The sequence below is a fragment of the Aquila chrysaetos genome, chromosome 26 (assembly GCF_900496995.4).
Source record: "Aquila chrysaetos chrysaetos chromosome 26, bAquChr1.4, whole genome shotgun sequence".
Lineage (NCBI taxonomy): Eukaryota > Metazoa > Chordata > Aves > Accipitriformes > Accipitridae > Aquila > Aquila chrysaetos.
Genome location: NC_044029.1, coordinates 118,645 through 142,521, shown reverse-complemented (window position 1 = coordinate 142,521; position 23,877 = coordinate 118,645). Strand labels below are relative to the sequence as shown.

Sequence of the window (23,877 nt, the reverse complement as noted above, 5' to 3'; positions counted from 1 at the left end):
ATTTTATTGACTGGTAATAACGCTTTTGTCATTTAAGACAAAGAACAGGGCTTTGCCTTGAGCAGTGATGAAATAAAAGATATATTACATGTTGTCCTAGCATTTAAAGTCTTGGTAATGGAACAGATATGTAGGTACTATTAAAATGCAGAACCAGAAAAGTGCTGAAATATTGGTGTTCGTTTTACCTTAGAAATATGTTCTAAGAACATTCTCCACTGTTTAATCTGAGATCACATTCAAAGAACAGAGGTGTGGATAGGAGTTGCCTTAGCTGATACAGAAAGGGAAGTTTAAATAAAGAATTTTGAAAGCTGTTTCTCAGGTAGAGTTAACAAAATTTTATCCCTGCCCATTTCTGTATTTCCCTGAACTGTGGAAATTTAAGGTGTCAAGGTACTCTAAATAGGACAGCTAGGAGTGAAGGTAGATGTGGAGAAAAACAGCAAAAGTGACCTATACAGAACAAGCAGGCAGTGAAGAATGCATGTGCAGAGTCAGGGAAACAGGTAAATTTATTGGGTCGGGAGTAAGTGAATATAAAATTGAAACAGTGGCATTTCAGATGATGTAGTAGAAGAGAGACTAAAGCAGAAAGAAATTACTGCATCATTAGAATTTCAAGGAAGAGTATGGAAAATACAGTTATTTCTTATACTCTGGTTGTGGAAAATAAGCTATAGAGAATGCACAGAAGGTACTATGCTAGGAATCATACCATTAATAGTGACCAGCAGAGAAAGCCAAACCTGAAACAGCATGTACCTGCTTTTAGTTGGGCGCTGACCCATTCCTGGCAGATAAGGATAAACTGAGTAATACCTGAACAACATTTATGCCAATAACATCTAAGTGAATTACACTGCAGAGGAGGGCATCTATCCTGTCTGTTGCTGCAAGTGAGTTCCAGGATAATGCCTGCTTTGGCCAGCATCAGAACCGATCCAATATAGCAGCAACCCTCTTGGATTAATTCTGGAGTCCAGCATGTAACTTCTAAGCGTAGTAACAGCTGGAGCCAAGTAACGTACTAAACTGGAGGTGGCAAGTTCATTGTGAAGGAAAAGTCACGTCATGTTCCAACTCTGTGCACTGTAGCAGGCGTTTAGGTAGATGTAGTTCCCTCAGCTTGAAGATTCCTCATTGATCTTCATAAGAAAGTTGTCTGAAGTTGAATAAGGAATTTGGCCATTAGCTAGTAAGACACAAAATAAACAATTACATATATAGCTGTTGCTACATGTAGCTTCACTATATGGGAGCTGTACATACATTGAGGAACGCACTTGGGCTTTGCCCATTGGTTTACTCCTTAACCAAATTTTCCCTGTATGATCTCTAGAAGTAATTTCCAGTCACTCTTTTTTGAGTTTCGTTTCCAGCCTTCCCTCTCCTCATTTCATCTAATCATATGATGACTAACTAGATAATTGCATGAAAGTGCCACCAGTAACCATTGAAATCAAGTCATTAATCAACTACTAGATAATATGGCCTGACCCTACATAGTGCAAAATGGTAGATCTCATCGGCTCATCTGTGTGATGGGTCCTATAACTAACTTGAACTTCCATTAAAATATCTGCCAGAAGAACTTGAGGGTCTTAATTTGAAGATGGATAATGAAAAATCCATAGTTTCACTTTGCAGTTTGTTCAAATGGTTAAATCGCCTTTGCTCTTTTAGGAATTGTACCTTAATTCTAAATCCAGCTTGTTTAGCCTTGTTTTCTAACATTTGATTCTTCCAATGTTCATCTTTGCTGTTAGTCACTAAAGCCTAGCATTCTTTGTTTTGGTTTGGTTTTTTTGGTGGTTTTTTTTTTCATCTTTAGGTATGCATAAACTGCAAGCAAGTCACCTCTATCTGTATGGAAGACAGCATCCCTTGTAAGGGTATTTTCCAGGCTGGAAAGCTGGCCATCAGTTTGTCAACAGAGTTTTTTAAAAAACATGGCCATGTAGCACTGGGCATAATTTATCACTGTATTTGGCATTAGAATATGGTCCTCCATACTGCGGCTTACTATTCTCCTACATGTGTACTCAAAGACTACATTCACCCTTTTTGCCGTATTATTACAGGGGGAACTTGCATTAAATTGCTTCTCGACCACGACATGACATCTAGAGTTTTTCCAGAACTGGTATTTTCCAGGATACAGTCTACCCTTCGGAGGAGACAGCCTACCTTTAGCTCTACAACAAATACATATTTTGTTCAAAATGGGCTCAGTTTTCTGGCCTATGCAGATCACTCTGTGCGACTACCTCACTAATTACTAGTCTGTTTCTCTGCAGCCTTTTCTTAGTGCTGTTTTACATCTATGTCTGGATCATTAAAGGATATGTTGGATCTTCCATCCTTCTAGGACCCCACTAAAGGAAACCCCCAAAACATTCTATTAATGATGACTGATGGCTGCTTTTCATCATTTGTCAATCTCAGCTTATTTAACATGTACCTTATGGATGCTGTATTACGCTATTCTTTTAAATCAGGTATATGACATTCGAAACGTATGTATTGGTTTGTATAAGTGCAATATTGTTGTATTCAGCTACACTTGTAAAAGATTGGTGTCATGGGAGCTAATACTTCCCATTCATTCTTTATTAGATGAAGCTTACAGCATCCCAGAAAGATTGATGGAGCCCAGTTGTTCAAGGCTGCTTGCAGAATTTGAAACTTTTTTCTTTGCCCTGTAATCACGTTTAGAAGTCACACACCAAAAGCTTACTTTTGACTTTGTAGAGTTTAAACTTTCATTTGGAACAAATAAAACAGGCATTTCACATCTCTGGGCAAGGGACAGTTCCTAAATTCCTTTTAGGTCTTGCTTAATTGACAAATTACACTAGCATCCATTGATAGATTTAAAAATAAAAATCTATATTTAGTAAGAGCTGTGACTTTTGAGAAGACTCACTGTATTCCTCAAATAAAAAGAGAACTTCTGTTTCGGTTCATGCTTACACATGGTATTGTCTTAATTGCTTCACATTATATTACTTTTAGTAATTCTTTAAGAGAATTTAATATAATGAATGCAGTAAAATAAGTAATGGTCTTTATAATCTTTTTACAACTAGATCTTCAAGAACCTGGGAGTTATTTTGACAGGAAATATGCTATGGGATAGTTTGTAGCAGTTCTCAGATACAGCTAAATGTAACTGAAAAGTGGGATACTACCTATGCTGTTGTCTCTGACTTGCACAGTCATGGACCTAGGACCTGCATTGCTTTTTTGGAGTCCTCACACCACACTTTAAGCTGGCCTGTAACTAGGGAAGAGTGATGAGCCGCAGACTCCACCATCTGTTCCTTGATCACCGTAAGCAACTTCCATGTGGTCAGTTCTGTGAAAAAAACACATGCAACAATGCAGAATTATATAATATACAATAACATATTTTAAGAATACATATAATAATGTTGAGATGGTTTATGTCATGTAGAAAAGAACCATGCTTCAATTCTAAGAGTTACATTGCGCATTCTAACAGCTACAATTTTCTTTGATGATTTTGTCCTTCTTAAGCATGATGGGATGGTTATGCCCATCTACTCTAAAGCTACTGGTAACCTTTTTCTTGCCTCACATCAGTGGGTGAGGCCATTATATGGGTAGCCCTTATGCAACAAAACACAATGTCTTACTCTGCAGAGCTGGTGAATTAATTCATATCACATGAAGTAAATGTATCTCTTGAATATCAATCCATGTATGATAGCTGTGTCTAAGAAAACTTTAGAAAAATTAAATTACAAAAACTGATAAACCAGGTCTTAAACTGCCTGGTATATTCCCAATGCCAATGATTATCATAATATTGCTATTCTACAAGTTCAATCTTACTTTTGTCTGACTTATTCATGATGCCACATTTGCTGAACTTAGTAATCACTGAACACTGAACAAACTGGGAAGCTATTTACTTATATAAAACAATGGTGGTTTTGCCCATCATTTAAAGGCAGAAGAGCTATTTTCAGGTCACACCAAAGTAATTTCTGAGGCAAGCTTTACAAGACTTCCCCCTCAGTTTAGCTAGTTATTACCAAGCAGGTTCTATTGCTGTGTCCGCTTTTCATTTCTTCACTACGGAATGTTTTCCTTCCCATCGATCCACTAACATTGTTATCAATTAATATGTATAATATGATTGAAATAACCAGGAAGCTGCTAAAGTCCTGTGTACAGCCCCCATCAGTTAATATTTAAAATAGGGAAACAGTAACTAGACATGATTTAGGGTTTAAGAATGAACTGCTAGACAATGGGGCTTTATGTTTATGTCAGAAAAGGTAATGGATTGTGGTCTGATCAACAAACCTTGAAGAACCGCTTGGAACTGCCAAGATGAGGGAAGAAGTAGGTAAAAGGTAATTCCTACAGCCGGAAATTGTGACCACCTACTGACTCACTGACCACCTACTCAAATGATACCACCTACTCAAAAGAAGACAATGAAGGAAGAAGACAGAGTCTGCGCTCTAATTTACATGAGGGGCGAAGAAGAAAGAACCAATCATTAAGGAAAATAACAATGAATATGTATTAGTTAAGTGTATAATTATGAGGATTTTTGAGACAAAGGGGGGTGCTGTCTTGAGACAGGCACCCATTCGTGCGCATCAATGACATTAGTTTGAAAATACCTCGACTCTGTGTGTTACTGATTGCACACCGGGTAAATGAATGCAGACAACAACGTGACTGCCCTTTCAGGACCACCATGAAGTACTGCCAAAGTAGTGCTGTTCTCCACATCTCTCTTCTTCCCCTTGCTCCGCCTCTGCTCATTACTTGCTTCCCTCTGCTTCACAGGCATTCGAGGCAGGATTTGTTCAGATTTGTAAAATATGCTAAGTCCTATGGGGACTAGAAATCAGCATGACACTAAGTAGTAACTCAGTCTCTTAAAATGGTGAGGAAGTATTGACTGTGCAACTACTTATCAATGTAAGGGGGAATTCTTGTAAGGCCAGGAAAATTACCTTTGAAATAGAGCCGTCATACAGAAAATGTAGCTTGTTTTCACAAGCTTTTCTGCTGTGTAGCATCCACCCTATTCTTAAAATCATCACTGCTATTGCTGCTATTCTACAGTTTTAATATGCTCAAAAATCTTTTAATTTCTTATGTCTTCTCAAAATACAACTCGAGGTGGTAAGAAAACAGAGTTTAATAAAATTCCATTTGTCTATTTAAATTATTAATGTGTGGAAAATCGTTTTTCATAAGTAATTTTTCAGATGCTATTTTTAATGCTGTGGCAACTCAAAAGCAGCTTTGTGTTGAATCTGCAAGTTCGGTATGTAGTTAATTCTTGGTGATGAATATGTGCTTTGCTTTTTGAAGGCAATTTGGTTTGGAAATCATGGAAGTATGAAAATGCTGAACTGCACATGCAAAGTACGCTTCTGACTATTCTGATCGTAAGCTTGTATGAATGTTTAAAATGTAGTAATTTATGCAATCACCCTCAGCTGTCTGTGATAATGTGCACTTATTTAGATGTAGAACTTTTATATAAGTAAAAGCAGTTTCCAAACTGCTGAGAGGCATTGAAAAAAAATGGTTAGGAAATTGGAGTTTTTGTAAGATCAGTCTGAAAGTCAAAGGAGGAACTAGAGAAAAAAATAAAAGAAAATTTCTCCAAGGTCACAGCCAAATATTATGTTATATGTCTTTATGATTCCTAGAAAGTTGCTTTGCAATTTACATCTGTATTATAGGTAATTCTCCTTTTTGGGAAGGTGAACATTGCTTGACAGTTGTTTCCCAAAGAGTAACTATACTCATTTTTAATATATAACAGTATTTAATAAATATATTTATGATAATTATGAAAATATTTGCATTTCACTAAACCCCAGAAAACATCAGAGTTGCAAGTGACCCAGGCTAGTCTGGCCTGCAGTCTGACTGGCTCCGTTTTCATGGGCACTAAGTGTTTGTCTTGTCCTAGGTCAGCACTCACAAGAGAAACCAACGCTCAGCAAGAGCAAATCTATGGCACATCAGCTTTTGTATTGCTGAGAATTACTTCTAGACCCTTCTACCTCATTAAACAGCGTTACTACTGCTTTTAGTGTAGAAATTGCCATTCAAACTGAGAATTCCCTACACAGCCAATCCTTCTTATGCCTGTTACAGGTGGGTGGGGCAGCTATTTGAAATTGTGACTCATATATTCTTGTGTGGTTTTAATTACTATTGGAAGAATAAAACCAGCAGACAACAATACAGAGATAAGACAATAACCTGACTCCAGAGTTTCAGACAGGCTGGTAATCTTCGGCTGCCTCCGGGGGTGCTGGCCTGATGGAACAGGCTTTTCATCGGAGATAAGCAACCCATGCTGCAAGTAGCTTTAAAGAAATGGTGCAAATGAGGAAAAAAGTAAGGGACAACTCCCCAGAGCACATAATCCCTCTCAATCTCTGTAAATATCTAGGTGTTTTTACACTGTCAAATGAGCAGGTGTGAATCATAAAGAGCTACCATTAAGGCAACCTATTCTTTCCAAAGGCAGCTCCTCTTCAATTTTAAACTCAGATTAAGTATGGTTTAAGTGACATTGCTAATCACAATCAACACACGACAGGCAGATGCTCCTCACTTTAAGTTTGTTCACCAGTTTGTTGAATTCTGCTCCCTTTTTATACATTTGTAGTTTTAACAAAAAAAGCTGTGTGTGTGTGTGTTTGTTTGTTTGTTTGTTTTTACCGGGTTACTCCTCTACAAAATCTCTTCTGTGTTTATTTCTGATGTACCCCTTCTTGCTATTCTTTATATCTAGAAGAAAATTCCAGGATTTAAACTAAAAGATTATTTTATCTTTGGTAATTCGGTGGGTTTAATTTTCTTGTGACCACTTAAAAGGTATATAATTTTTTTTGCCTCTATTTCTTCCTCCTTCTTAGAAAAGTAAAGGTTAAACCTGCAAGGAGGAATTTCCCAGTGATTTTTAGGCCTCAAACTAATCTTCACTGCTTGGCAGAGAAAGCCTCTCAGATGATGACATTCACAAATTAATTTCAGTTAAGACACGGAGTCCACACACCACTTCACCTAGAATCATCACTACTGGAGAAGTTAACAGCTTATTTGTCAGCCTCAACTGAGTTCACCCTTAACATTAGGAAAGCTTAAAGACGAAAGTTGCACGCTTGCTCCAGCAAGAAATCTTGACACCGGAAGCAGAAGCAATTATTAACAGTTAAGTAAAAAATAAGATGTAAGTAGAAAAGTGTTGTTACCTTGTTAGTTACAATTGACTTTGCTACCGTTATCTGAGGGAATAGATTACACACGTTCTGCTTGGTAAATCCACCAATTTAAGAGCTGATGTTTAATGTCTTAATATCTTACCTTCTCTCCAGGACTGAAAGCTGTTCCCAACAGCAGCTGCTTCATGCACCTTGCTCTTCCGTGGCCAAGATGCAGATCTTTCCATTTTCCCTCATCCCTTTTTTCTTCTAAACCTTCCATTCCATGTAAACTCAGTACTTGAGGCTTTGAATTTTTTCTGAGGTTCCTTTAAGTTAACAATCTTATTCCATTTATTAGCTTAAAGAATGTTACAATGTTCTGTAGAGCATAAAAAAATCACTAGTCATACAGCAGTTGTGTCAGTTTTGAAGTTCTCATTGAGAAATTTCAGGTGAACAGCACAGATGATACATAACACCCCCACCTTTGGTTGAGGAACTCACACTGCCATGACATACCGTAAATCCCTTTACTTTTCTAGCATGAAGACTTGCCCTGGTTTCTAGCTTATTTTTAATGTGAGATAAAAGCCAACATTCTGTTTTCATCAGCTACCTACCAGATACCTAGTAGTGCCATTTATGCCATCCTGGCACACAACACAGTATTGGAAGACCATTCCTCATTTCAAGAAGTGAACAAAAGATACATCTAAATCTACTTCTAAGGTAAAAAGTGTTCCCAGTTACAGGACCAGCAACTACCTTTTGCATAAAAAAATGCTGCTAGTCTTAAAACTTCCTATTGTCATTGAAACCTTGAACTTTTGATCAGGTTTGTTCAAAGCTTTTCTTGAAAGGAGTCCAGTGTCTCATAGGCTCAAACTTTCATTCTCCAAGAAGTAAGGTTTGGCCAGTTCACGGAGAGCAATATACCAACGTATGGGATAAAGTTCACACTCATGGTTCCTCTGCCTTGAAATTGTGATAAATGAGTATTACTGCCCTGGTAAAGTATATCCTAATTACCTGAAGCTAATGCACTCTTTCTAGTCCCAACATCTGGCATTTCTCTGCCTGCTTACAGTCCTTCTGAACCACTGTATACTTCACTGAATAGAGTACTTTGGATGTGGCAGAGCAGCTGGTAATAACTCCAAGTACATGTGCCTGAGGAGAGAAAGCTAGAGGTATATACTGCAGGAACCAGTATTTTTAATTAAAAGGGTTAAAAAAAAAAACAACAAACGATGAGGGTGAAGGATCCTGTAGATAAAAGAAATTAGTTTTCCAAATGGTTTGCAGGGCATTGGTGCTTGGTTTTGGAAAGAGAGGGGGGTTTAATTCCTTGATTCTGGATCTGGCAGGAAGCAACCTAGTAAAACTGTATAAGGGGAGACAAGTTCAAAAAAAAGCACACTTGAACTCAGAGAGCCTCATTAAATAGAACACCAGCAATGCCAGCCACGTTGTTGGTGCAGTGGATTCTTGTGATGCTGCAGCAGTGCTAGTGAAAGCTACACAAACACCATCCTACCTGCAGCTGTATCATCTCTTGACATAGCAATGAATGTTGCAGCTGCTGTGGCAGCAGTTTCAGCAAAAGGACCAGGAGGATCAACAAGATGCCTGGTTGGACCATAAGAAACCAAGACAGCAGGAGGATATAGTGAGGAAGCAACCCATGGAAAATGAGGATAATCTCACAAAAAACCAAAGCCCAAATCTGGCAGAAGTATCTTGGAGACATTTGTGTGGCTGAGATCTGACTGGCACAGGCATGAGCTGGCTACCAATGTGTAGGTCCCAGTGCTCACCTGAAGCAAAGCAGAAGACAAACTGCCATCCCGTGCCACCTAAGCTTGCGTGGGGAAACGTATTATTGATACAAGCAGACCACATTTTCCCCCACATTCCCATCCTAGGGCAACAGCCTCACAGTTCATGGAAGTAAAGTATTCAGCCTTTGAAATTGACAGCGAGCTCCCTGGAGATAGGCACAACTGATCGTAAGGACAGCTCTGCCTTCTGGTGGGACCCTGGGCCTGTGGCCCAGTGGAAGCTGTACAGGCAGAACAGCAGCTTCCATTAGGTCCAGGAGAGCCGCTAGCACTGCTCTGGAATGAAACCGGCTACGGCTCTGACTCTACCGCAATGAACACCAACAGCCCAAAAGGAAGAGAGAGTGCTGGAGGTTTGTCTCCCAGACAGAGGAGCCATCCCAAGGCAGAGCAGGAGGATCCCACCTGCACCAGGGTAGAGGCCTCTGGTGGCTTACTGGCCTGTCTCCATCGTTTTCTGTGTTTGAAACAAAGTCGGGTCAAGAAACTTCTACTCACCAATGTGGCTGTGGCACCTGTAGTTCTGAGCATCCACTTTGTACAATCTGCTCATACTGGCTTTCACCAATGAAATAAAAAGCAGCTTCAAGTTCTCCTCAAAATTACTCTCTGTTTGCAGTTGTTACATTTTTTTTTAAACTCTCAATGTACCTCTTTCAAGAGACACTTTCGTTATTAAGTGTCCTTCAGAAAACATACAAAAAAAAGGAATCTGTACTCTATGTTGAACTATTTTACCATGAGAGAAAGCAAAATCATTGGCAAAACATGTCTAATTACTTATTAAAAATTTTTTTGGTATTTATTTTGTGCTCCACTGACAAGTGCAGCACATTATACTATATACAAACAATACCTGAGACAGAGCTTAATGCCAAAGAACAAAACAGGTAGCAGAACAGAAAAACAATGATGAAAAAAATACAAATCTAACTCCTCTTGAAACTATTTGATATGGCACAAGCCTGTAACTCTTCTGGTGTATTCAAAACTAAATTCCTGGAGAACTTAAGATCTAGTGGATTTGGTTTGTTTCTTGGGAGTCTTTCCTGAGTGCTTCCAGTATCTTAGACCAAATGTAATGATAACATATTCCAGTAACTGCTATGCTTGGATCTGCTGCCAAGTTTCTTTCTGATTAGTTCAGATACTCAGATCCAGAGCAAACTGCCTTTGGTAACTTCACTTTAAATTCAGAGATCCAGAACTACTGTTTGTCTAGTTGCATAAATAAATGTTGAGCCTCATAAAAAAAGATGTGTGCTCCAAGATGCTCAGAGGTTAGATAACATATAAATATGAGGGTTTATTTGTCTAATTAAACTCCCAGAAGAGAGAGAGGAAGAGGGGGTATATAAACAAACCAGTAAGTATCTACAAAAAACTTAGATGTGAAAGGTTGCTTCTACTATCAAAGTCTGCAGTCTCATAACTTAGAGCAAATGGCTGCCTGAAACTATTTCCAAGAACTACTTCTGTTTTTCTCTGTAACCCTATCATGGGGCAGATGAGTTATTCCTATCCAGCTTATTTTTTTCCTACTTAAAAAGCACGTTAAAAATCTGACCAGGATGTGCTTCCAGGTGTATCTACACTACAATCAAGATAACTTAAAGTACTGGATTCAGATAGTTGCAAAACTCATTTTCTTGTGGAGTACCTGTCCTACGTTCATTACTTCTGAATACATATCTTAGGGGATGAAAGACAGAACTGAGTTTTAGACTGGATACTTAAAATGCACAGCTCACCTTCACCCCTTTCCACGGCTATGGCCAAGTATTACCTGCGAACAAAAATTGTTGTATTCCTGTTGTAGTTATTTCAATGTCTAGTCTTCCATCTGGTAATTGAAAACAAGCATTCAGCAGAGCTGCAGAAGAGCCCATGATTTCCATGTAAGACTTTTGTTTGCTGAGCAATAAATTGCTCTTTTGCTGAGAAAAGGTCCTTTTCTGCCGTCACAAGAATGACATAGACTGCATAGAAACTCTGATGAGAACTAGAATCCTCCTGGCAGGACCTGCAGGTCTGGAGTTTAGCAGTACTCACTCAGTTTGAATCCAGAAATACATTGCCTATTATATGTATCATCAGACAGCTGTATGAAATTCTCAACAGAAGAACAAGTGAGATTTCAAAATAATTTTATTATGATGCTGCAAGTAAAAATGTATTTGAGGAATACCTCTACTGAGCTTGCTAGTCATACTAGAACATGCAAGGTTTTAAGATAAAACAAGTCCCTTTGACTATAAAGCTCAACAAAGCCTTTCGAGCTTCAAAAGGAGAAAGCCTACGCTTCTGAGATCAGGTCAGTCATTCCACTGACTTCCTGCTGCAAGCAGTATTCTGGAATGTCCTCCATTCCCTGTTAGTGAAATCATAACTTTCAATAACACCGTTCTAGTGTCACGGATCTTCTCTGGAGTCTAGATGAAGTTAAGCAGTCAAGTCAAAAGACTGCATATGCAATGAGAGGAAAACATCAAGCCCTGTGATGAATGCAGTTTGGAAAGTGGAGTAATGTGCTGCACAGAATGGTCTGCTATAATTATCCAAAATAATACACATACATAAATTGCTTGCTTTGCATAACACGAGTACATGTTTAAAAAGAGAACAAACCCCCTCCTACTTAGTATTTCCAAGGCTGAAAAAAAGCAAAAAGTGATAACGTCTTCCTCTCTGCTCCAATGAAGCTGGCGAATACAATGCACACAAAGATGTTCACAGTTTCCCGAAACTTAGCAGCGCCTTCGTGGCACGCCTCCGTCAGAAGTACCGGCCATCAGTCTGTCAGAGCAGGTGGTGACGGACCGAGACGCTTGCCCTGTTCGTGGGCAGCTCTTGCTCACGAAGCAAGTTTCGCTGCTTAGGCCCTGCCTTCCTCGTGTTGTTGTCCCCTGTCGAGAGGACAACTCTTCCTCACCCAGCCCCTCAAGTGCTCCCCGCAACCACAACTGGTAAGCTACAGAACAGGCATGGTGGCAGAACAAGCTGCCTCTGCCCAGAGAACAGCCTGGCAGCCAAGAGCAGCATCTGCTCTTCTGCAGAAGCAGGCTGGCCTCAACCCTGTACGGAGCGATTTTGTCAAACCCCGATCTTCTCAGCTGATCCAGCTGCGCCTCAGCACAGCGCGTGCTGCCGCTGCCCTTGCAGCCCGCAAACAGTCGGTCTCCCGCGCAGCTGGACCCTCGACCGCGTCTGGGACCGAGGGGCGTTTTGTTCTGGTGACTGACCTACAGCTGCCGGACTCAAGAGGCCTCACGGCACCTTCCTCTCCGCGGCCCCGCGGCCCCGGAAGCCATCCCACGCTGCCCCGAGAGGACGAGCCTTGCGCGGCCTCGTCAACACCCGCTGCCGCCGGCGGGGGGGGGGGGGGGCAGCCCCGGTCCCGCCGAGGGGTCCCGCCCGGGCCGGGCCGGGCCGGGTCGGACCGGGGGGGCCCCTTCCTCCCCTCCCGCCTCAGCGGGGCCGCGCCGCGCTCCAGGGGAGAGGGGATCCCCGCCGAGGCCGCTCCCCTGGCGCCAACGGCTGCCCCCGGGCAGCCGCGAGGCGGAGGCGCAGTCGCCATTGCCCCGCGACGGCGTGCCGGCGGGCGGGGGCGCCCCGCGCGGCTCGGGGCGGCCGGGAGGGCGGCGGGCGGCCCGGCGGGACGCGGGCCCTTTAAGGCGCCGACGGCAGGCGGCGTGCACATCGCCAAGGCAACTGGGGGCGGGCGCCGGCGGCCGCGCTGACGTCGGGGGGAAGCTGAGCAATAACAACGGCGACGCGGGGCGGCGCGCCGGCGTCGGCGTCCGCGGTGCGCCTGCGCGGCCTGCGGGCCTGCTTCTATTTATGTGGGGGGGCGCCAAGATGGCGGGGGCGGAGGCGGCGAGGAGAACGTAGGGGGCAGCTCCGACCGGGCGGCGGAGGGGGGGGGGAGGGGAGAAGGAGGAGGAGGAGGAGCCGCCGCCGGCGGGAGGGAGCGCGGAGAGCGGTGTCACCGTAGCGCGCGAGGCGGGGGCCGGCGAGCGGCGGGCGGGGGGGGGGGCGGCGGCAGAGGATGGCGGAGCCGCGCCGGGTGCCGTTCATTAGCCTGTCACCCGTGAGGCGCCGCGAGGGCGAGAGCCCGACGCTGGAGCGGGAGCCGGCGGGCCGCGAGCCCGAGCCGCCGCCGGCGGGCCGCGAGGCGCCGCTGTTGGCGCCGCCGGAGCCGCCGCACGAGCTCTGCCGGCCGGAGCCGCCGCCGCCCCGCGAGAGCGCCGCCCGCCTGGAGCCGCCCCGCGAGACTGGCCGGCCCGAGCAGCAGCCGCAGCGGGAGCCCCCCCGGCCCGAGCCACCGCCGCTGCCGCCACCGCCGCAGCTACCGCCGCCGCCGCGCCAGAGCAGCCGGCAGGAGCCGCCGCCGCCGCAGGAGGCGCTCCCGCTCCGCCAGACGGTCCGCCTGGAGGTGGTGCTGAAGGACCCCACCGAGGAGGGCTGCGTGGAGTTCAGCTACCCGGAGCTGCTGCTGTGCGGGGACTCGCGGGTACGGGACCTCCTCTTCCCCCCCTCCCCCCCCCTTCCCCCTTTCCCCTTCCCGTCCCCTCGCCGGGCCGGGCCCCGCCGCGCTTCCTCCTCTTCCTCCCTCCCGGCGGGCAGCTGCCCGCGTCCCTGGCCTCGCCGATAACGTTATCGGCCGCCCCGTGCTGCGCGGGGTGGTCCCGGCCCGGCGGGGCGGCGCCCCGGAGGGAAGTCCGCCGGCCTGGCCGTCGCTCCGGGTTCCTCCTGGTGCTGAGGCTGCGCCTCTGCCCGTGGGGGGGAAGGGGAGGCTCCGCGCTTGTCGTTCCTGCGCCGGCCGAGGGCTCCCGGCGTTTGCTGCGAGCAGGGCCGGGGGAGCGCCAGTGGCTTGTGCCCAGCTTACCCTAGCTCACCGTGCCTGCCTGGGGAGCGGTCGTGTTGCATCCCTCCCCCCTTCCCGGGAGCTTTTTCCGGCAGCTGAACGAAACTGTTACCGCGCCGGTCTGTTTTCCGGATAGTCTGTAGGCTGTGTGCAGGCAAATGAAGAGTTATTAGCCCGGCTCTGCTGCGAGCCTTGAGAAGCAGTGAAGTGAGCATTAGCAGACGTGGAGATGAGTTTCCGCAGTCTTGGGGGGGGGGGACGGGACAGGGATGAATGAGAGTTAATGTTGTTGAAACTATAACCTCACCTGTTAGAACTTCATTCAAGGGGGCGGGGGGGGAGGACTTTCCCTATTCCTCCCACCCAGAAGATATCTGGTGCACGAACTATTTTTGGCTTGTAAGGAGGAAAGCATGTGCAGACAACTTTAAGAAGCGAGCATCATTAGCCAATCAACAGGACCCAGTGTTCAAGTAGGAAGGAGAGACGCATGTCTTTAAGCCACTCAGTGAGTAGAGGATACCACTAAGTCGCACTTGATTTATATAGTCGTTGCTCCTCGTAATTCCGGCACACAGACGATTTTAGAGAAAGTTTACATCTTTTTGGGAAGGGCAGGGAGGCAGGAAGTAACTACTGCTGAGAAGGTTGCGAAAGTTCTGGTGAGAAAAGCAAACCTCAAATACCAGTCCTGATATCACTGTTGGATTTTTACATCCAGCACAAACTCAAGAGTGGTTAAGACTTATGATTTATGAACCAAACCGGTTCTAGGTGATGATGATGATGCCGTAACTATACTTAGCAGCCTGCTCACTTTTTGTTCTGTAGTAGGAGAGATGTGTACACACTAGATTGTGTTAAAATGCGGAAGATGGAAAAATCGATGACTGTGATTTTAATCCCTCTGAGATGATCTGATGCAAGTTAAAAGGTTCCTTCTGTTCATCCGGTCCTACAGCTGTTGTGGGCAAACACTGCCAGTTAGGACTCCTCTGAATTGGTGTAGCATAAGCATGCTGCTCTGTGAAGTGCCATCTTTCTCAGCAGTTCCTGTGTGAAGGTCAAAACTGTGTTAGTGTTTAGAAGTGGTTCAGTATGTGGAGGTTGACTTTGCCCTTTGGCAGTTCCCAGTTCCATAACTGCCTTTTTTTCTGTAGGTTGGTAATATGTTAATCACGTAATTGGGCGAAAATGGCTTTTTTTTATGTAGTTCTGATGCAAATTCCATGTCTTCTGTGGGGGAGCATTGATTTAGGGGATTTTTGGTACAATTAGGATCAGAGACTGCTTTTAAGGTAGAAATACTTTATAAGAAATTGTGTATGTTTTTCAGCTCTCTGTAAGAGTCCCAATTGAAACTAAAGGATCATAATGGCCTGTCTGTTGCTGGACTGTGTGGAACAATCGGCTGATTACGTAAAACGGTGTCATAAATTGCGATTCTTTTAAAGGGATTTTGGACTTTCATTCTTGTTTAAAAACTGATGTGTACTTGGCCTGTCAGTTTAACTTCTTGCTTGCTGTATGGTAGAAGCTGGAAAAGCTATTCTGATGTGGGAGGGAGGACTTAATCTTGTATTAATCAGCATGAAAAGAGAGGGGGGGAAACATTTTATCCTGCAATAAAATTAGTGCATGCTGGTTCCTTCATAGTTAAAGCAAATACAAGAGGGAAATTTGCTCTGCACAGTGCAGGAGTCTTAGGATGACAGAAGTCTTTTACCCTGGTATGTAACCTGTTCAAAGTCCTAAAATAGAAAAAAGATGTGAAAGGAAAATTGATCTTGCTTGTGGAGTAGAACAGCTACGGTGATTTATACCAGTTAACGCAGCAGAGAAAACTACCTTGTTAAAATGAAGCTTGACCAAGAAACGTCTGCCCTTTATCACTTTTCTGCAGAATCTGAGATTTGCTTTTTCCAAGTAGGTAGTAGCTAGTCAGCAGTTAATGCTGCGGTTTCAAGTGGAGTTTTAGATTTCCAGATTTGTTGTTGTTTTAGTAATGATTCAGTTTAAAATGAACAGTTCATATAAACTTAGCTATGCAAACTGTTTTTGTAGGGTGAAGATTGATTGGGTTTTCTGAAAGCTATTGTTCACTCCTTATCCCTTATAAGAAGTTGCTCGACTTCCTTATAACTATTCCCATTAAAGTTCAACATCGCAAAATGAGGAGCTTGTCTTTCTAACTTGTAGCGTTGCTTGGAACTGGAGCAACCAAGAAAGGTTCTCCAGAGGCAGGCTGTTCTGGGAACTTCAAACATTGCTTTAATAGGTCTCTTAATGAAATGGTAGAGAATCCCAAAACTTGATAGGATGAGTGCAACTTTTTTTTTTTTTTTTTTTTTTATTCCAAATTTGTGTTTCACACAAATCAGAATCAGAAGCTAGTGGAAATGTTTATGTTGGAAACTTGTGCTGTCCTTGTTCTGCTTTTTTGCCTTGATAAAGAGAACATCCTTTGACAGGGTTGTTGATAGAGTTCATCTTTTGGTAGGAATTATTTATGTAAAGTTTTTGGATGTGAGTAATCAGTTAGTGTGGTTGAAGAGTTTATTTGCCTCTTAAAAACTAGCAGAAGTAAAAGTGCGCTCCCTTTTCTGTTGGTGTAATTGAAGCTTGGTGCATAAAACTTAACTCAAAGTGGGTGAGCCAGAAGCCCAAGTTGGCTTCTGTCAAGCAGGCTGTAGAGGTGCTGAAGTAGTAATGTCTTAAAGTTACTGCAGAGTCTGAAAGCTGTCCGTCAGAGCCCTCAGAAACCATCAAAACTAAAACTTGCTTGAATTTGAGACTCCAATAGTGCTCAAAGTGATAGTCAGCTACAGCTTCGAGAGTTTGGTGGAGAGAGGCAAGTTAAGTACTGTATTTTCCATGACCTCTGCCCTCAACCACATCTCATTTCACAGTTAAAAAAAAGACATTTGCCTCGCAGAAGATGCAGAATAGGTTTTTCTACCTAGAAGTAGAGAAGATGGTGTTGCATGAATTGAGCAGTATTTTATATTATATTATGCCTGCAGGAAATATGTATGTATGTATTTAACTTATGTTTCAGGATTAACTAAAACCCCTGCTATTTTTTTTTTCTAAGTACTCAGTTTAGAAAATGTTAAATAATGATGTGGTGTTTGCAGTTTTGCTCAGCTTACCTTCCTTGTTACATTGGTCTTGATACTACTGACCTAGTTTGTTGTTATTTGGTCACCATTTAGTCAATATATTGGCTTTTCGTACTGTGGAGGAAGGATCTTGCTTTTCTGAACTTAGTGTAGCTTTTTGTTCTTAGTCTACCATAAATCTTCATTTATTCATTGATGAGTGGTCCATGTGCAGTAAAGTTAGTTGCCATCCATAAAGTTCTGTAAAATGGAACTCCATTCCACCATATTTTACCATCCTAGTACCTTCCACTCCTTCCAACAATTACTGTATTTTATGTGAACTCTAATTTAAAGAAGGCAGCCCTATTTTTCTGCCATACCTGATTTCCAAAAAAAAGTGCTATGTATACCCTTGATTACTGTTCATTGACTTTGTGTCAGTGAAAACATCTTTCTCAAAAAAAAAAAAGTGGGGGCGGGGAGTACTTCCTGCTTATTTGTACAGCTGGTATAGTAAATCTCTGTTGTCCTTGTGGCTGCTGTAGTGACAATCTTGTAGAATTCATGCTATGATTACTGAAGAAAAAAATAATGGTACAAGAGTTAAAGGAGTTACATTAGTTATGGTTGTAACTTACAGAGCTTTTTAGTCTTCTGTCTGTTTCCCTGCTGATTAGTGTACCAGGTACATCTTGTGTATTATGTCTAGAAGGATCACAGCACCAATAAGAGGCATCAGTGGAAGCAGAACTAAAAAGGAGTTCTATTTAGAGTGGGTTCTTTCTGTTTGAACCTCAGATGGCCGTAGTTCTCTCTTATGCTTACACTTTCAGTTGAGGTTGTAGTGGAATGCTTGGGAAAATACAAATCTGAGTCTTTCTCTTAACTTTTTTGTTTGTGTTCTCATTAGAAGAAAAGTGACTGAATGATAATTGAATGGGTCAAACTAATTTTTAGTGATTAAAGTAAGTGTTTGGACTCAGTATAAATTCTAAGTCATCAGAGCATTGTTCATTGACATTTAATAGTTTTTTATTAGATGCACTATGTGTGTTTCTTACGGAATGAATATTTAACTTCTGCATTTTTCAGAAAAAATCGGTTCACTCGGAAGACCCATTTAATGATGAACAACGTGAGCGACATGAAGTAGAAATGCTAGCCAAGAAGTTTGAGGCAAAATATGTAAGTTACTGTACTTGTATTAAAATATACAAATATTTAATAGTGATAACTTATGATGCTGTAGAGATATTAACATCAGGGTCTTTTCCAGAATCGGGTTGCTAATGTAGTGTCGAAAGACTTCTGTACATTTTGGAGCTGATTGTCTCATTATATTTCATTTAAGCAGCTTGAAGCTGCTACAAGCTTATTAGGCAAGTCTGCTAAATAGATCTGTCTGTAGGATGTTATAGCTTGTGAAGCTATTCTTGGAAAAGCTTCCTATATAAATAAAACTGAGTAATAGATGCAGGTCAATATTCATGATAAATACTGTGCTGGAGGAAAGAATTTTTATGTAATACTGTTGTGCGCTATTGAACAGCACTTCTATTTGGGCTAAATACTGATGAATCTTGATGACTTTGACTAGTTTGGAATGCTTCCATAGGAAGTTATTGTTGAATAATAAGTCATTGCTTGATGAGTTTATCTTGTAGCTGCCAGCTGCCTAAAGATACTCTGCTGACTCCTGAAAGTGTACCATGAATGACTTGAACAACACCAGGTAGCAGCATAAAGAGGCTTTCACTAACAAATGAAGGTAGAAGTCAGAAAATGTTGACTAAAACCACACCCAAACAGGTCTTTAAAAATTTGTATGGGTAGGGTTGGGTGATTAATTCTGAGCTAGCAATCAAAACTCATCATCATGCTTAGGCATGTTGATATTCTGGATTACTAATACAGCACCTCAATAATAAAGAAGGGAGACGAGCAGTCATTTGTATCTTTTGCTATTAATATACATATTGAAATCTTTCTTGTCTGATTTATTTGGCTTTTTTTTTTTTTTTCTGGTAAAGGCAGATTTCTGAGAGTGCCCAGTCCATGCATTCTGTAGAAGTGATTACTATTTCAGGGCATGTTAGCTGTGATACTTAACAAAAGAAACCCTTAAACCGAAAAGAATAATTTTCACCTTTTGGAGGGATTGACGAAACCCAGTATACCCAGTGAATTGAGAAGGCAGTTCCAGAATACTGTTTGCTTTTCATTTGAATGATAAATTATTTTTTTGAACGTGAGAGAAAAATGTTTCAACTGTACTTTTCTAGAAGACCCATTTCCATAATACAAGTTAAGGATTTTATAATGTCCTGAAAGAAGTTGCTTAACTACAACAGATGAAAGTCGGTATGGAGAATGTAAAGCAATATATGTAGGAGGAAGTGGTAGTGGAAGCAATCTAATTTTACATACACATTTAAGCATACATCAAAGCTAAACATGTACATTTATGGACGAAACGTGTTATTAGACTTAGGAAAACTAGAGTTCAATGCTCAGTAGTCATGAAAAGGGGCAAATAGATACTTTTAACTATTAGAAAGCAGTAAGTAGCAAAAACTATCATTTTGCAACAGTTTAAATTCATGGTGCACTTGTACCTCGATTACTATTTGCACTTCTGATTTATTGCCTTTCTTTCATTCTCTGCCATACGTTATGCCCCTCAGCCCCACAAAATTCCTGGAAGGGCAATGCCTTCTATATAAGGAACAATTTACTAGGTTAGGGCCACTAAGCATGGAGGGTGGCGAGGGATTAATGTTTCTTGTGTTAGATACTCCCTGTCCTTTCTCCCTTCCAATACAAGAACCATCAGTCTCTACTTAGCATCCATGCTCAGAGGAATTGCATCTCTGTGTGCTGACCCGGTACAATTGCTCATCTTCTGACAACATCCAGCCATCTTCTGATTCTTGTGGTGAGATGTTTGCTCCTTAGCTTAAACTAGAACAGGGGTCCCATGAAGTAGATACCCATTCTCTTCTCTTCAGCAGTGCTTCAGTGTAAAAGTAATCACTCGTCGTATGAGAAAGTAGTAGAGGGTTTTTTCAGATTTGCTGGAAGTACTATATCCTCCTTAAACTAATTAGGTATTACTTATCTATATCCATTTAAAATAAAGTCAAGCAATCTTTTTAATCATAGCACGTGTGGTAGTACTTCTGAAAAATGTGATGTGTGAAGAACAGTCTTCCTTGAAGGCTTTTTACTTTGTTTCAGATAAATTCCTGTACTCATAATCAAATCCATACAGTATTGGATATATCTTGCAGATACTAAGAAAAAGCTAATGAATTAATATATTTTTGTAAAACAAGATGCATAAAGTTAGTGTACCATTTGTTTACTTGATTATTCAGAATTTTTTTGCAATTGCTGCACGTTTTAAACGCCAGCATAAAAATCCGTTCTGAATGGTTCCCATTTTCATTCTTTTGATTACTGTTATTCTCTAGACAAAATCAAATGCTCTGTGTTGTAAAAACATGATATTGAATCTCGGATGATATAGTGCATAATGCAAGAATTTTTGTTGGATCAAAGTGAAGGTCCATCTAATGGTTGGTAGCATAGTCCCCTGACACTAGTGGAATCTCATACTTGAAAGTACAACAGAGTAAGTGTGCATTGATATTACTTCACTGTGCCTGTCTAGCAATCTGTGGCTTAATTTCTCCCAAAGCCAAAGGCTGTGTGTTTAACTACCCTTTGTGCAGCTTTCTGCCATAAATTTGCCAGATCATTTTGAGTTCACTGAATTTTTGTGTTCCATGGCACTGAGTACCAGGATGACTATGTTGTATGAAAATACACTTTGTGTTTAAACCTGATGAGTTCACTTCGCGCTCCATAGCTTCTGTATTGTAAGAAACAGTGAAATATTTCCTGTTCTTCTGCATGCTGCATGCGATTCTGATGCTATCATGTAAATTCAGCCCTTTCATTCCCCAGCTGAAGTGTCTTAACATTCTGTTATTGTACGGAAGCAGTGTTTTTACCTTTAAACATCCTTTGTTGGCTTACTGTTCCCTTTTTTGTTCTAATTTCTTTTTTTAAATGAAAGGATATTAATGGTAGGATGCCCTGATTTATCAGTGATATAACGATGACTTCTGTTTTTGTTCTCTGTTCCGTTTTTCCATAAGTCCCAATTCTTTTCTTTTTCGACCATTCTTGGTTGTTAAACAAACATCATAGAACTGTGTGTAACAACTCCAGTGCTTCCTGAGTAGTGTAACAAATTGGGAGCACACTGTATTTTCTTCTTGTTTGGGTTGTACTTCCTTTGAGTGGATTACCTTGCTTTTATTGATACTGAATTCAATTGATGATTTATCATACTAAGTTCAGAGCAACTGTGAGGTTTTTCAGTGATTCTTCAGTTGTCTTTTTTTTTTTATTTACTATCTTCAGTAATTTCTGTCATCTCACTGCTTCCCCCCCCCCCCCCCCCCGCAACTGTTAGCCCTCTCTGTTGCTTCTGAAGATGAATTAGAATCACAGAATAATTTAGGTTGGAAAAGCCCTTCAAGATCATCAAGTACAAACATCATCCATGCCCACTAAACCATGTTCTGGAGTGCCTTGTCTATGCGCTTTTTCAATACCTCCAGGGATGGTGACTCAACCACTTCCCTGGGCAGCCTACTCCAATGTGTGACAACCCTCTCGGTAAAGAAATTTTTCCTAATATCCAACCTAAACCTCCCTTGCTGTAACTTGAGGCCATTTCCTCTCGCCCTATCTCCAGCCACCTGACAGAAGAGACCAGCACCCACCTCACTACAACCCCCCTTCAGGTAGTTGTAGAGAGCGATAAGGTCTCCCCTCAGCCTCCTTTTCTCCAGACTGAACAGACCCAGTTCCCTCAGCCACTCCTCATAAGACTTATGCTCACTTATACACATTCCTTGGTGATTTCACTGATTACTTTCTTTGCCAAAATGAAATATTTATTTCTACCCTTTCTTTCCTAGCCTTAAACCAGACATTAATTTGAATGGACCTTCCCTCTTATCCCATGATAGTTTCTTGTCTTCGAAGATCTTTGGACCTTTTTTTAAAGCATTTGAAGTACTGCTTCCTTCTACGAAAATTCTTTCCTGCCTGGAATGTGTATTCTTGTGCCTGCTGATTCTGTTCTTTAAAACTTCTATTAACTTGCCCAATATAGAGATTGGGTTTACTGGTTTATAGACTCTGCTGGGCCCTTGGAAGATTCTTTAAAAATTGGCATTGTATTTGCCACCTGTTTCGCCACCTTTCCTGTTGGGCAAGGTTGTTTAAACCTTAGGTTACATGCCACAGTTAATTTGTTGAACTCATATTTGAGTTTTCTGAATACTTGCATGAGTACTATTTGCAGCCTCAGGAACTGGACATCTTAATTGGCTGAAGTATGACTGCTTATGTTCTGGGACAGAAAGGTTGGAGGAACTCTTTTGGGAAAGGTGAAAAGCTTCAGTGGTGAAACTTCCCTGAACTGCTGCATAGTAAACACTGGTGCAGATAATCCCCTCAGTTCTTCTGCTGCGGTCTTGTATCCTTAACATCTTGATCATATGGATGGACTTTCAACACACTTTCTTAAACAAAACTGGGTAGAACCAGGCCTGAAGGAAATTCTCTAACTATAAATACAGTGGTTCAGATTTTTTCATATGTCTGAATGCAGGTTACTATTTTAATCCTGCTTTTATTCATTCGGCTATTATGAGACTTCTTTTTTGTTATTAACTTTGTTCCATATCTGCACTATGTTTTTATGAATAACAGGCAGTCAGAACGTATTGAGAATTTAAAAAAATTTTTTTTAATGCCCATACACTGAAATCATAGAATCATAGAATAGCCATTGCTGCAAAAGGATTTTGTACTCACAAACAAGGATGTTGATGGTTACTTGGGCTTAGCAAGAGATGTGGTACAGAGGTGGATTGCATTACACATTAGTGAGATCAGCAGAGGTAAAGTATAGTTTATGTGGCATTCTTCAGACAGCCTGCTGGCACCTCAGTCAGAATCATGGGAATTACACAAGCTTTTGCACTGGCGTTTAAACAGAATTCTTAAGTGCCATGTTTATTCTCTAAAAGATTTTTTTTTTCTTCTCTCATCCAATTGTTTGTTTGTTTTTTAAAGGGGAAAAAAAAGTACTGCATGTTTTGGGAACATGCAGTTATTCAGACACTAACCAAATGAGTGGCTGTAGGGGATGATAGGACTGATAGGAAAAGTTAGGAATACTTACTTGGAAATCTGAGGCCTGGAATATAGCTTGGAAACATGAATTAAAAACAGAACTCACTTTTGAGGTTTTTCTCCTAGAACTATTGAATTTATTTATTTGATTATGCTTGAGAGAGTTGTGTGTGTTTGCAAGAGCGCATGCTTTACTTAGTTGCAAACTTGAATTCTTGCAAAATATTGTTAAAACGGAGGTGTTCGGATGCTTAAGCTTCTCATAAAGGGCAAGGATGAAACCTCCTTTGAACAGTGCCTGCATATTCATAGTAACGAGTGGGTTGTGATATTTGGATGTCACAATTGAAAAGACTCATTCTAAACATGCTTAGAACAGTAGAGTAGCTAAGCAAAGAAGCTTCAGGAGCAAGTCTTCTCAAATTTATTGAAGAACACTGGTTATAATTTTAGTGAAGGTGGTGCCTTTTGGAGAATTTTATCTTTTAAGACTTTTATATTGACAATTTTGACAGCATACGGGAGTCGGAAAACTAGGCCTTATCCTAAGCAGATTCTCATTTGTACAACTAAGTTTAGATTCCCTGGATGTTTGAGCAGGGTGTCAGTTTTTACTTGACTTG

At 41.7% G+C, this 23,877-nt stretch overlaps 3 protein-coding genes across 17 annotated transcripts in view; 2 read left to right on the top strand and 1 right to left on the bottom strand.

Annotated features, from left to right (window-relative positions):
* The window catches only part of TTC26 (tetratricopeptide repeat domain 26), a 53,986-nt gene extending 51,011 nt beyond the window's left edge, over positions 1-2,975 (top strand). Inside the window, exon 19 of one of the 3 annotated variants that reach the window (XM_030003112.1) lies at positions 2,301-2,975. The gene's annotated coding sequence lies outside the window, so the exon portion shown is untranslated. The other 2 variants (XM_030003110.1, XM_030003109.1) reach the window with 2 other exon arrangements.
* Positions 151-14,287, bottom strand: LOC115336324 (atherin-like). Of its 12 annotated transcripts, XR_003921711.2 has the most exons (7): positions 12,307-12,949; positions 10,816-10,850; positions 8,253-8,393; positions 7,384-7,602; positions 6,274-6,380; positions 3,195-3,361; positions 151-1,195 (listed from the first exon to the last, which is right to left on the bottom strand). XR_003921711.2 is itself a non-coding variant. In XM_030003114.2 (4 exons), the coding sequence occupies exons 1-3, from the start codon at positions 12,762-12,764 to the stop codon at positions 3,222-3,224; spliced, it is 705 nt and encodes a 234-aa protein (XP_029858974.1). In that variant the 5' UTR covers positions 12,765-12,949; the 3' UTR covers positions 151-1,195; positions 3,195-3,221. The 12 variants fall into 12 exon arrangements, 3 of the variants coding, with proteins under 3 accessions (XP_029858974.1, XP_029858976.1, XP_029858977.1); XR_003921712.2 differs by lacking the exon at positions 12,307-12,949 and adding an exon at positions 13,953-14,287 and having other exon boundaries at positions 7,384-8,393; XR_003921714.2 differs by lacking the exons at positions 8,253-8,393; positions 12,307-12,949 and adding an exon at positions 13,953-14,287.
* UBN2 (ubinuclein 2) overlaps positions 13,095-23,877 on the top strand; it is a 57,614-nt gene continuing 46,831 nt past the window's right edge. For both annotated transcript variants that reach the window (XR_005931492.1, XM_030003103.2), the window contains exons 1-2: positions 13,095-13,577; positions 18,128-18,220. Coding sequence is in view for 1 of the 2 variants with exons in the window: in XM_030003103.2 (XP_029858963.1) it covers positions 13,113-13,577; positions 18,128-18,220 (558 nt within the window). In the remaining variant the exon portion in view is untranslated. The remainder of the gene's footprint in view (positions 13,578-18,127; positions 18,221-23,877) is intronic.